The following is a 12,945-nucleotide window of genomic DNA, read 5'->3' as shown; positions in this document are numbered from 1 at the left end:
TTTAGAAGTGAATATGTTTTAGGGTTTCAAAATTAATTGATTTTTAGGGTTTATAATGTGTTTATCTTGGGGAGGATTAATGGAGGAAGAAACTTGCTTTGGACATCCCATGGAAGATGTATTAAGAACTTCAAAATATTTTGTTTGATGAAATCTAGGGTTTACATTATTTTTTTCCTCTTTATCTCTCTAACTTTGTTGTTGATTTTAGAGAAATAAGGTTAGTATGTATATGAGATTTGGGGAAGATAAGTAAGAGAAGTGATAGAGAAGGAAAAAAAATGAGATGAATAAGTTTTTTTTCGGAGAAGAAGAAAGAAGAGGGGAGAAGAAAGAGGTGTAAGTTATAAAAAAAATTACGTTCCCCAGAAAAAAATATTCCCTAGAGATTTAAAATGGCCGCGGCTTTGGAGAATAAAGAAAACTCTCCGGGGAATAAAGATTTGTGTGAACAAAATTTAATCTCGGGGGCATATTTACTTTTAGTCCAAAAATTTACTATTTTGAAATCTACACCCTAATCTTCATCTCTTTTTCTCTCTCCTTCTCATCCTCTCTCTCTACCTCTCTACTCTACTGATGACTCTCTCTCGCATCACTATTTCTTTCTCCATCGGTCTCTCTCAGTTTTTAAGAGGTTTTCTCTTTCTCTCTCGAATCTAAAACCCTAAAGGAGGGAGAACTTCCTCGTACCTGATTCATCATGTAAAACAAAGATGGGAGAACTTTTTCTCTCTTTCACCTTTTTCATCTTTGAACATAAAGAGAAAGTGATGTAAAACAAAGATGGGAAGTGATAGATGTAGTAGAAAACAAAAAATTGAAATCGGGGATGAGAATCTTGTTGAGTCTCCTTGGATGGGATTCCTCGAGCCTTGAAGATTGCAGAGAGAGTAGAGAGAGAAAGCTGTGTTTCTACGATTAGGGTTTCGTGAAGGTTCTTTTGTATTTTGGTTAGAATATTGTCAATATAAGAGAGAGAGGGCTGTGTTTTAATGGCTATAGGATTTAAGAACAGTTGGAGCTATTGTCATTGTTGTTTTAATACTAACAACATAGATAAGAGGTGCAAGAATTTTTTAAGGTAGTTTCATGGAAGATAAAATTTTGTGAATGAATTTTCTATTTTTTATTGATTTTGTTGATTACAATGGATTTCCATTTTGTTTTCATGTGAACATCCAGAATGCAATTTATTTTGTTGTGGTTGGTACTTCAATTTGGAAGTCTTCTTGGGTGTTATTGTCTAAGTTTGGATCTTCTTCTGTTTTTGTTTTGTAACTTCTATCCCTAAAATGAAACAATACAGAAGTATCATGTCGGATGTGGAAACAATACAGGCTAAAGACAATCAGTGAGACAAACATAATTGAGGAGATGAAGATTTGGGAGTGTAATTCAAAATATTAAATATTTGGACTAAAGGTAAATATGCCCCCGAGACCAAATTTTGTTCACACAAATCTTTATTCCCCGGAGATTTTTCTTTATTCCCCAAAGCCGCGACCTTTAAAATTTAAGAAATCAAGTTTTCATATATCTTCAGAATAACTTATATTTCTTTACAAAAATTATATATTACATGAGTAAACAAATCAACGTTAGAGATCTGCATAAAAAATATACGAAAATGAGAAGATCTCAATAATATCATCTCTGAAACAGATATATTTGCTAGGTTTTTCTAAGTTTCCTATAATATTTCAAAAATAGCGTGGATTGAGGACCCTAATTTGCGTTTTCAAAATCTCATACCTACAAAGCTCCGACCACCTCCGTTGATTCTCGTGCCCACCACTAAAATCACCAGTCCGAGCCTAGATCCAAACCTATTGAATCAGGTTCGGGGAGAATTAATTGCATACAGCTGTCACGTGATAGATTACAGCTGTCAATAAAAAGGTCACGTGACTTTTTTAATGGTATAAATGAAAAAGAACTTTTCTAATCACACCCTTTGCCTTCTTCCAAGCTTTGTTTCCTTTTTAGGGTTTTAAGGTAAGATGGGAGGTTTCCTTCTTCACCATTAGTCCTACCTTTTCTCATACCCTTTGTCTTTGAATGCTTCCTCAATGGATATTAGGTTTTTAACTTTGTTGTCAATTTGATTGGTCAACAAGTTTATGGGTTTTGGTCAAGGGTTTCTAGGGTTTACCTTTTGGCTTTTTAGGTCAATTTCCTTTTTCATTCACTAGTATGTTTTAATGGTTTCAAATTTTCTTGTTTATTATGTTGTATGTTCTGGCTTTGAGTGTATTTTGCTTACGTAGGGTTGGACTGGTGACCTAATTAAAATATTGTGAAGTTATATGAACTCCCATCTTTTCAATTTCATGTTTATTGCATGTTTTGGTTTGGTGCTTAATTCTTAGATTTTGGGTGATGTCAGTGAATTTGATTCAGTTGTGATATGTAGTTATTTGGTTTCTTTCTGATCTTCTATGTTTTTTAGATGATGAGTTAAGGCAATGTGGAGATCTGGGTTTGAAATTTGGGGTTTAGGGTTTTGGAGTTTATTGTAGTTAATGATGAAATCTTCTCATACTGATTTTAATTGACTCTTAATTCATCTGCATTGTGTTTCACAAGATAGGGTACATTGTATCAGGTTCATTTTCGCTGTTTTCTGTTTGTATATATACCGATCGCTCGTATTTTAATATAATTATAGGTTTGAGATGAGCTTTCAGGACATCGTTGAATTGTCAAGTGATGATGAGGAAGGAGAATCAAATGCAAGAGTTGTTAAACAAGAACCAGGACTGGAAGGAAGTACGTCTCAACCGAAAGAGCTCATAAAAAATGAGTCTGGAAACCATAGAACAGGACAAGCAAGGGTGTCAAATGGGGTCCCAAATGCTGTAAATGCCACTGATAGTAGTTCTGCGTATTTGGATCGAGGGACTTGCACCATTCGGGAGCCCAGCTTTGCGTCTTCACTGCCTCCAGCACCACTTAGCCGCCAATTCTGGAAAGCTGGGAGCTATAGCGATGGAAGGTCTTCTGAAGCTCCAATTCGAAGTATTCTCATTCTACAATTATCTCTAGAATATGATGTTTGTTGTGTTTTGCCTTGTAATATGACTTGTTATCTTGGGCATATACCTGCCAATCACTTTTTATGTTTTCTTGTCTAAATAGGCGGACAGAATACCTTACGTGTTCATCCCAAGTTCCTTCACTCGAATGCTACATCACATAAGTGGGCCTTTGGTGGTACGTCAGTTGGTTACCGCTCACCTTAATGAACTTTCATGTCTATGATTACTGGCATATTTTCTCTTTGGTAGATTATTTTGACATATAATAACATCTTGTTGCTTACTTTGCAGCAATAGCTGAACTGCTTGACAATGCATTTGATGAGGTGATTTCCTATCATGTATTATTATTATTACACTCAATTAATTTATCAAGCAACTTTTTTTTGCATGATTTTGTATCTGTAAACAATATGTCCATTGAAAACTCACACATTGTACTCATTGAAGTAACTACGATCAACGTTAGGAAAGCGCTTTACGCCTTGATCAGGTTTCCGTGCCAGTGTGAGGCAGTGCCTTGAGGCTGTACAGAGGCGTAGCTTCAATCTCATATATTTGTAACGTAGTTATACTATTTTATTCTATTAATATTATATTTTATTGAATTTGTTTATATTACTACAGAAAATTAATTTTGTAATAGTAAAGTGAAAGGATATGAATGTTTCGGTCACTTCTGCCCTTTTGACTACCTTTAGAAGTAAAGAAAAACATAGAAAAGTACTACAACACCGCGGCGTAAGTATTGATGCGGTATACCTATATGCGCCCTTTTATACATTGACTACGAGTGTTCGAACAGAGATACGTTGTTTGAGGTGCCAGGCAAGGCGAGTCAACGAGTGTATAACCTCGTCTCCACTCACTTAAGTGGCCACCTTTGGTCATGTCTTTCTTTCTTCGGCCTCAGTATTTTCATGTATTTATCATATATATATACACACACACACACACGTATATATATGTATATATATATATATATATATATATATATATTCATGATTCATAATTTTATACATCTATTTATACTTATTTTAATACGAATAATTGTAGTACTCCACACAAACTAGTGATTGGAGATAGAAAAACAAATAAGCAACCATAATTTGTACCTGTTGTATAGGCCACTTTAGTGTGCCAAGGCGACACTTTTTACTACATAGAGTAAAGAGTATCCAAGTAACTGGAACGAGTATTGAAGTATCAAGTATACAAGAGACTCTAGTTTTAGAGTGCTCATGGATATGACAAGTAAAGAAGGAAACTAAAAGTTGTTGCATTACGTAGATGAAGTTTATGTTGGGCATGATTCAAGAGAAATAACCATTGAACATAAATAACGAGTAGATGTTTGTACTGGGATAAAAAGTTAAAGAAATCATGTACGTGAACTATGAGGTTGAGACAAGGGAGTGAGAGGGATGTCTTTTATGCAAGAGAATGTAATGGCAAGTTGACAACCATGAAGTTGGACTGGGCCGTGTAAATTTCATCATTTGGAGAGACTATCTAAGTGGTATACTTTCGTTTAATTTGGATTTCTTCATCGAAGTTAAGTTGGTAGACGAAGCCAATCTCCACGTGAGAGTCCATGTGCCATAACTTCTGCAACACGGTCGAAAACTATGGTGATAATTTGTCAATGATAAAATCCGTTAATTGTAGTAAAACTAGCATTGGTAATTGACAGTAAAGGTAAAAATATAGGGCATCCACAAGCAGTCAACTCTTCGAGATATTATATTCGACGGGAAGCAAGGATGTGTGCATGTGGTCTTGGGGCCTCAATTGCTCCAAAGTGATCATGGACCTATCTCACCCTAGAAGCTAGCGCAAGAGGTGCCGCTTTCTCTTTATATATTGGACAGGGATGATTATCTTCCACACTACAATTGGACTTGAAAAACTCTAGTAAACTTGGACGCTGATACCATTTTTATGTATTGTCTTGGGCCTTACGTGCCCCCAAGTGGTCTTGGGGCTACCTTGCCCCATAAATTAGCGCAAGAGTTGATGCTTTTCCTTACACTTATAGAGTGCCCCCTTCCACAACTAATGTGGGATTAACACCAACTGTCTTTCTCTTTTTGTTTGCTTTGGAAATCTTCTGTTGCATTCAACCTCTACTGTTTGATCTAGATGCCACACACCCTTTGCTTTTATTATCATCAACTTAATTGTAGGATATGTTACTTTGACTCACATCTTTCACCCGAATTGCTCCCATCGTAAGTAAGAGTGGTGCGAAAATGAAGAGGATCTCAACTTCATTCATATTAGGCGTTCTATGATGCCATCTCCATCTTTAAGTAATACAATTATTCCTTCAAAAACGATTTCTTTGTAATCCTTTTTGTCCATGTATATGGATATCTAGTTCCAAAGCATTGTTTGGAACAATTTCGTTTTTGTGCTACTAATGAAATTCCAATATTTCTTTTGTTGAGAAATGAAATTGCAACATATTGTTCTCTTGTTTCCAAGACGTGGTTCATGTATTTTTGATGTTCAGCTTACTTTTCCATTCTTTTGCTGATTTCATGTTAGCTTCTCACTCTGGGTGCTTATTGAAACCCTTTTTTATGTTATATACCATAAATTTCCAATTCATGTTGTTAATGATGTAGATACAAAACGGAGCTACCTTTGTTAAGGTAGATAAAATCTCAAATCCCCATGATGGTAACCCGGCTTTGCTAATTCAAGGTGTACAATTATCCTTAAACCTTTTTGACAAATCCTTCAGTATATTTTTACAAAAGTTTTCAGAGTAATACGTGTTTTGTTACTCTACTTACTTTGTTTGGTTTGTTATTTACACGAACCTTGGCTTCCAATATGAAGATGATGGAGGTGGAATGGACCCCGAATCTATGCGCCGTTGCATGAGCTTTGGTTTCTCCGATAAGAAATCAAATCTTTCCATTGGACAATGTAAAATCCTTGGTTGCTCATTCTCAATTTTTGTTCTTATTTCTTTCATATGTTTATTAGCTAGCTTGTAGCTTTCAGATGGAAACGGGTTCAAGACTAGCACAATGAGACTCGGGGCAGATGTTATAGTCTTTAGCCGCAACAACAATGGGAGGTTTGATTTTGCAACAAATTCTGCCATCTAATAGATTCTTACCTCGTCTTAATAAGTGCTTTCATGAATTTATCTAATTACATTATCATGTTCAATAATTGGGGGATGGGGTCCTATATTTGCGTATAGGTGCTCTTACGCCGTCCATCTAGATAAGAAGTGTTCAATAGGGAACACTTAGGAATTTTTAGTTAATCTTGGTTTGTTCCTCAGATAAAATGTTTTTTAAGTTCTTACAATTAAGAGTTCCACAATTCGTCATGGTTTGACCCAAAGTTGGCTATAAGGGGTGTGGACATTGCTTATTTGTCAGGTAACGTGTCGGGCTAGCGGGGTTGGCATTTTTAAGAAATATAGTTGTCCTTTTGATGTTAGCTCTTGGCAATTTTTAGGATAAGATGGGTAATGTAGGTGATTATAGATATGTATATACATATATGTGTTTGTATATATATTTAGCGCACTCGCACAAGGCCTTCCACCACACTGGGGCTCAGCTTATATATATATATATATGTATATAGTCGATAGTCTTTGTCATCAACATGTGTTGAATGCACTCCACTCGTATGATGGGTTTGACTTTATGTGCTGAAGTATTCCTCTTGTAGAGGTCAGGGCTAAAGTTCGCTCAAATCTGAGTCCAACTGAATGAGATATTGATGTTCAGAGCAAGGAATTTAACATGGGATCTATGTTTAATTTATGAGAGCTAAAATTTAGGTATATATAGTCTCTTATTGATTTGATTAAGCAATGATGATTCATGTCTCGCACGCTTTGCATCACATGCGCACGGTGTGGGTGGTGGACGTTTATGACACACGCCTCTTTCTCCATATATGTTCCTAAGAGGTCCTAATTAATATTGTTTAGCTTCATATGATCGTGTAAAGGGATCTGTCAAGTTTTTTGTCTTTCGTAAGGCAAAACCTATAAACTCAACGCCTACCCCACTTCACATACCCTTTCCGCAATCAATTTTACCAAAATTTGCATACCGAGATTCTTAGTCTTAATTAACCCGAAGTTTTTGTAAAAATCTATAAACTCAACTAGCTGGATAATGAAACAACAATTTTTTTAAAATTAATAACTACAATTTTTTTTCAAATAGTTGTTAGATTGTAAGTTTTACGGAGATAAGATATCTGAAAGTAAGTGTATCTAATATAAATGCATCGTGAAGAGTATATTTGTCTAGGAAAATATTAATCGAAAATGGCGTAAGGAAGAAGTGCACCCCAGCATACCCGATACTCACATGGTAGCGTACCGCATACCGGTACCCAAACCACGTATCAGAGCGATCCAAGTAGCAAGTAACATTGACTGAGATTCAGTAGCTTGTTGAAGCGTCTTCTCATGAAACCTTTGCAACTGTGTTCAAGAAACACATGAGTTCTCATGACTGAACTCTTTATGTAGACGAGTTTCGTGCGTTACGATGATGTCATCGTTGCTCCGGATGCTCAATTTTGCCTTTTTCATCCATCTCTTCCTCTTGCAGAAACTTGTCAAATACACAGATAATCAATTGTGACCTTCCCATTCAGCAATATAAACTGACATAGTTATACAGTTATTTGAATATTGAATATTAATCATACTTCTTTTCACTTGTGAACTCCTTTATTGTGCAATATTGTTTGGTTAAGTTTCAATCCTCATTGGTGGACTTGTTTTTCAGGACTTTAACTCAAAGCGTTGGTCTCCTTTCTTATACCTTTTTGAGACAAACAGGCCATGACAGAATTGTAGTGCCAATGGTAAGTTCGGCATCTGATTGTTTTCTTAGCTTACATGGGGATTTATCCTTCTTCCATTGCTTCGAACCAAACAACAAGTTTATATCAGTGAGCAAATATATCACTCCGAAAGAACTATGTGGCTCTGTGCACTGTTAACGCCTGGGCTGCACAATGCTCCGCAGCATTAAGCCTTGGTGCGGGAAATGGCCAATTGAGTGGTTAAGTTCTGTCAACACTTGCATTAATAAAAGAAATGAATGGATAACTTATTTTTTGAAGTAGGATTTGTATATTTGCGCTGCAATCTAAAGACATATTGAAACAAAGAGAACCCTCTATGTCAACTTTGGATTCATATCCCTCATTTTGTTAATGTGTTCACTATGTCCACTTCATGTTAGATGTGGACGCCTGAGACCCTCTATGCAGCGAGTGTGTGGGTTTCTGTTTATTGTTCTTAAATTGTAGTCAGTCTCTAATAGCACACTTCATCAAGTTTAAACCTTCCGTTCTCATGGTGAGTTTTTTCATTTGGTGTAGGTGGATTATCAGTTCAACGAGTCAACTCGCAAATTTCGACCCTTCTTTCGTCATGATGAGAAGCAGTTTTTGTCAAATGTCTCTATGCTCCTCAAGTGGTCTCCCTTTAGAACGAATGCTGAGTTAAAGAAGCAAGTAAGCCCAGAAAGTTGCTTATGTTCTTTAGTTTAAAGGTTGAAGGAGTTTATATAACTTAAAATACTACAAAACCTAATCCAAACAATGGAATAAGATAAAACTGTGCCTAAAGTCTGATATGTTTAAGACTGGAAAGTTGTAATCAAATAAAAACTTATACTTTTTCTAAAATATGTTTGAGAATAAGTGCTGCAACAGCTAACCGTTCACTATCTTTGGTGGATTGAATAAGCTCCAATTCACACTCTTTTGGATTTAATGAGCAGTTTGATGACATAGGACACCACGGGACGAAAGTTATTATTTACAATTTATGGTTCAGTGATGATGGGCTTGTGGAACTGGATTTTGAATCAGATGCTGAGGTTAGTTTTATCGATGCTGCTATATGGTTATCCTTTTCTTTTTTGTTCTATTTTCTTCTTAAATGTCTTTCCTCTTTATTTCTTACTATTTACAGGATATTTTACTACCTGGAGCGCCAACTGCAGTTTCATCTAAAAGTAAAGGAGCGATATACCAGCAACATATTGCCAACCGACTCAATTATTCTCTTCGTGTAAGTCAAACTTCTGAAAGAATACCACGGTGGTGTTTTCGCCCTTAATTTCAGAATCGAGATTTAATTCTCTCAAGTCAGACTTTAGAATGTTTTTTTATTTCACTTGTATGTCTGACTCATCTGGATGGTGGACTCTGCCTGACTTTGGGTCCATTAGACAGTCATAAAAGAAAACCTGAATTGGGAACCCGTTGTCTGAAATATCTTGAAATGATTATTTTGCGTCTGATAAAAACTAGTCAGACTTGGGTGGGTCAAAATCAGACACTCGGAAAAACGAACAGACACCACTATACGGAGCAATGTTAAGACGATCTGAATCTAGCATATGTGAAATACAACACAGGTGTACTTATCCATCTTGTACCTGAGGGTACCAGAACATTTCAGAATAATTTTGCGTGGAAAAGTTGTTGAACATCACAATATTGCCGATGATCTCAAATTTCCCGAGTTCATAATGTATAAGCCTGCAGTTGGTGCAAATACAGAGGTTTGTTCTCAAATTTGTTTAATCCTTGCTTATGTGTGAAAAACTAATTTGTTCAGGCATCCTACAGTGAGTCATCGTTTACATGTCATTTCATTCTTCGCATTATTAATTCTATCCTTTTTCTTGATTCGCTTCCAGGCTATAGTAGTTACTACTATAGGTTTCCTAAAGGAGGCTCCGCATGTAAATATCCATGGTTTCTGTGTTTATCACAAGAACCGCCTTATAATGGTAAAAGCTTTCATTCTTACTTTGATCATTAGTAACTGGAATATGTTTCACTTTAGGTGGATTGTAATGAGTAAACTATCCATTTTCTTCTTCTGTTAGACGAACTAAAGGGGCATTGGATTATTGACATTCTTTCAAAACATTATCTTGGCTCACTTCATGATTGATTTGTGGCTTAAATGGTATTTTTGATGTGTTTTTGACAGCCATTCTGGCGAGTTGTAAGTCAGACCAGTAGCAGGGGAAGGGGAGTAGCTGGTGAGAACCCCTCAAATTTTGTCAACTTTTTCGGAACCTATTTTGTTTCACTAGGTAATTTTTGGCTAAATGATCTGAATTTGTTAGGTGTTTTGGAGGCAAATTTTGTTGAACCTACTCACAACAAACAAGATTTCGAGAAAACAACTCTTTTTCAAAAACTTGAAGCTCGCTTAAAAGATATGACCCTGGAGTATTGGTGAGCTGTTTCTTCTTCCCATGTACTTATACATTTTGAGGTTTATAAACTACATAGTTTATATCGCTATATCCTACTGGTAAACACTGCAGGGACTACCGTTGTGGGTCAATTGGGTATCGTCAAACTAAGAAGTCCCCTGCGGCACCAGTTTCTCGACTTCCTAAAGCATCTAGCGGTAAACAATCAATGAGGATTCCGGTCGGGACTGAAGCTGATAGTCCAGGAGCCTTTGTAGGTGGGGCTTTTCAAGGTCGTCATGCATTACCGTCGCCTCCTTTCTCAGGAGATAGGCCAAGAGAATCAATCCCCAACCACGAACCCGTTTCTCGACTAGGTAAGTTGGAGCTTTATTGGAAACCATGGCTCACTGACTCATATTGTTACTTATTTTCAGTCATTATGTCATACGCTTAATGCCCAAACAGGATCCTCGAAGAAGAGGAAGGACCATGATCATCAAATCACAAGACAAGAAGTCGCGAAAAAGCAGTCAATCTTAGTGGAAAATGCAGATAGCATAATCCCCCAAATCGAAAAACAGGTTCTTTACCGTATCAGAAATTTCTTGTAATTCGTTAACTTCGAGCAAGTTTTAAGTTGTGGGCTTGTGGCTAAAGCACATTAAGGTACTAAGTTTTTGTTTAATCTTATTATGTAGCCTGCTAATGGTTTGTGCAATAACGAGGAGGCTACAATCCTAATGCAAGAAAACAAGAAGCTTCGGGAAGAGTAAGTGTAGTTTTAAGTTTTATACATTTGGATAGCCTCAATCAACTGTTTGCCCTAATTGTTTTTAAAAAATTTAGGTGCTTGGAGTTTGAGAAAAGTGAAGAGGAGCTCAATCTCATGGTACATTACCTTTCTCATATTTACCGATATTACCCTTTTTATTTTTCCGATCAATCAGCAACCCCACGAGCACAAGGGTGCATTCCCAACTTACCCACCATATGCAGAATCAAGTTCCTATTATCCTATTCAAGTCTCACCAAGTCCCTGAAATAGTTGTCGTAGAAAATTTTGCCCTAATTTTTTTTGCAGAATCAAGATCCTTCTCAATGGCCTTGTGGATGATTTCTAATCTCCCCGGGTGATGGAATGGATTGAGCCAGGCTATACCATCTGAAAATCCTGTCATTATCTTGAGGTTGTGTATATTTCGAAAAAGGAAAGTTTGAGGTCATCCGACAGAATGCCCAAAAATCATGCAGATTAAGATACACTAAGAAGTTTTCTATAACAATTGTTTTTCAGAAGTTACCCGCCTTCTAAAATCGGATTTGAGCAGGAGAGAGGAGAAGCCATCTTCTTTACTTGTATTGTTTTGTTCTCCAATGTTCTTATGGGCAATCAATTTGCTACTTGCAGGTAGAAGAGCTTAGAAATGAGCTAGCAGAGGTTCAATTGGAGTACCAAAGGTTGTTAGCTGAATCGAAGTTGCTCGATGAAACGAAGATAGAAAAGATATGAATATTGGGAAGTTGTTTTTTGTAGATTTTGTGTAAGAGAAAAAAGATAGTAAAACCTCTCCCCCTTGTGGAGGGGGTTGAGATTAGAGAATTACTTCCAAAATCCTATAGGTAAATTTTGCTCATTTTGTAAATGTTAAGGAGAAAAAATTGGTAGAATTTTTTAGTTTTCTTTTATTTTTCTGTATGCAACCACATTAACCTGTTGTGTTTAATATCATGTGATTGATTTTTTTGACATTCTTTATTTTCGGTTCCTTTGCAATGTGGTATCAAAATATGAAGGTTTTTTTGTGTCTGAGATCATTCCATTTTTTCTGGTCTTCAGTTCTTTAGGCATTTTCGTAAATTACAACTATTTGCAAGAGTTTTTGTAAGAGTTTTGCAATGACTTGTAAAAGAAGTTTGCAATTGGTTTACAAAAGGGAAAAGTTTGCAACTGGTTTGCTAAAGGGTTGCTGCTGAGCAACTACTTGTGATAACATGAAGCTTGTATTTTTGTAAACATTGGGTTAGTATTAGAGGCTAAATTATATTGTTCTAAACATCTAATGACAAAATAAATCGTAGTTGTATCTGTAGTTAACATGGTTTAGGGTGTTTTAACTCTATCTAGTGGTGGCCAACGGGCCGTGCCGACACGGAAACGGACCGGCACGGCCCGTTTATTTGAGGACACGGAACGACACGGAACGGTCCGTTCCGTGCCGTGCCGACCCGTCACGGGTCTGGCGTGCCGTGTCGGGGCTGGGATTTTAGAGCCCCAGACCCGTTAAACACGGCCCATTAGACACGCAGGAACGACACGGAACGGATCGTACACGGCACGACCCATGGGCACGGAACGACACGGAACGGAAACGACAACAACGACACGCTAGCAACGGCCCAATTTAGTTATTTGAATTTAACAAATAAAGTGGTAAAGATAGTCCCACACCTAAACCACAAAATATAAAGTAAATGTGGAGAGTCTTTATACAACTCTTCTCCAATAAAATAAGCAAAGATATGACATAGACTCTAAAGTTTTTGTACGTCACAATTTTTTACTTGAAAAAAAATGTATATTTCTTTTATTACTTTTTTTTGACAAGTAAAAAAATATTTATGAATGGGTCGGAGCCACGGAAGCGACTACGGGAACGCCACGGAACGGCCACGGGAAC

General features: G+C 36.7%; 1 protein-coding gene across 2 annotated transcripts; it reads left to right on the top strand.

Annotated features, from left to right (window-relative positions):
• Nucleotides 1-1,700: 1,700 nt before the first annotated feature.
• LOC147542748 (protein MICRORCHIDIA 6-like) lies at nt 1,701-12,016 on the top strand. 2 transcript variants are annotated; one of them, XM_086672997.1, is made up of 20 exons: nt 1,701-1,998; nt 2,672-3,021; nt 3,142-3,216; nt 3,333-3,367; nt 5,672-5,750; nt 5,889-5,978; nt 6,057-6,132; nt 7,823-7,901; nt 8,424-8,558; nt 8,828-8,926; nt 9,022-9,120; nt 9,470-9,616; nt 9,755-9,847; nt 10,054-10,105; nt 10,193-10,304; nt 10,397-10,641; nt 10,733-10,848; nt 10,966-11,036; nt 11,114-11,156; nt 11,676-12,016. In XM_086672997.1, the coding sequence occupies exons 2-20, from the start codon at nt 2,679-2,681 to the stop codon at nt 11,775-11,777; spliced, it is 2,091 nt and encodes a 696-aa protein (XP_086529123.1). In that variant the 5' UTR covers nt 1,701-1,998; nt 2,672-2,678; the 3' UTR covers nt 11,778-12,016. The 2 variants fall into 2 exon arrangements, with proteins under 2 accessions (XP_086529123.1, XP_086529121.1); XM_086672995.1 differs by having other exon boundaries at nt 1,960-2,170.
• Nucleotides 12,017-12,945: the final 929 nt, after the last annotated feature.

The sequence above is a fragment of the Eschscholzia californica genome, unplaced genomic scaffold, assembly GCF_041429995.1.
Source record: "Eschscholzia californica isolate CP2 unplaced genomic scaffold, dmEscCali1.0.p SCAF_4, whole genome shotgun sequence".
In the NCBI taxonomy this organism is placed as follows: domain Eukaryota; kingdom Viridiplantae; phylum Streptophyta; class Magnoliopsida; order Ranunculales; family Papaveraceae; genus Eschscholzia; species Eschscholzia californica.
Note: the sequence above shows the minus strand (reverse complement) of the source record. Positions and strands in the feature narration are given on the sequence as shown.

Excerpts from the sequence above, each read along its gene's own strand:
- LOC147542748 (XM_086672995.1), top strand. The coding sequence starts at position 2,124 with ATGGGTTTTGGTCAAGGGTTTCTAGGGTTTACCTTTTGGCTTTTTAG. Across the intron at positions 3,368-5,671 it reads TTGACAATGCATTTGATGAG|ATACAAAACGGAGCTACCTT; the intron begins GTGATTTCCTAT and ends TTAATGATGTAG. Across the intron at positions 9,617-9,754 it reads CAGTTGGTGCAAATACAGAG|GCTATAGTAGTTACTACTAT; the intron begins GTTTGTTCTCAA and ends ATTCGCTTCCAG.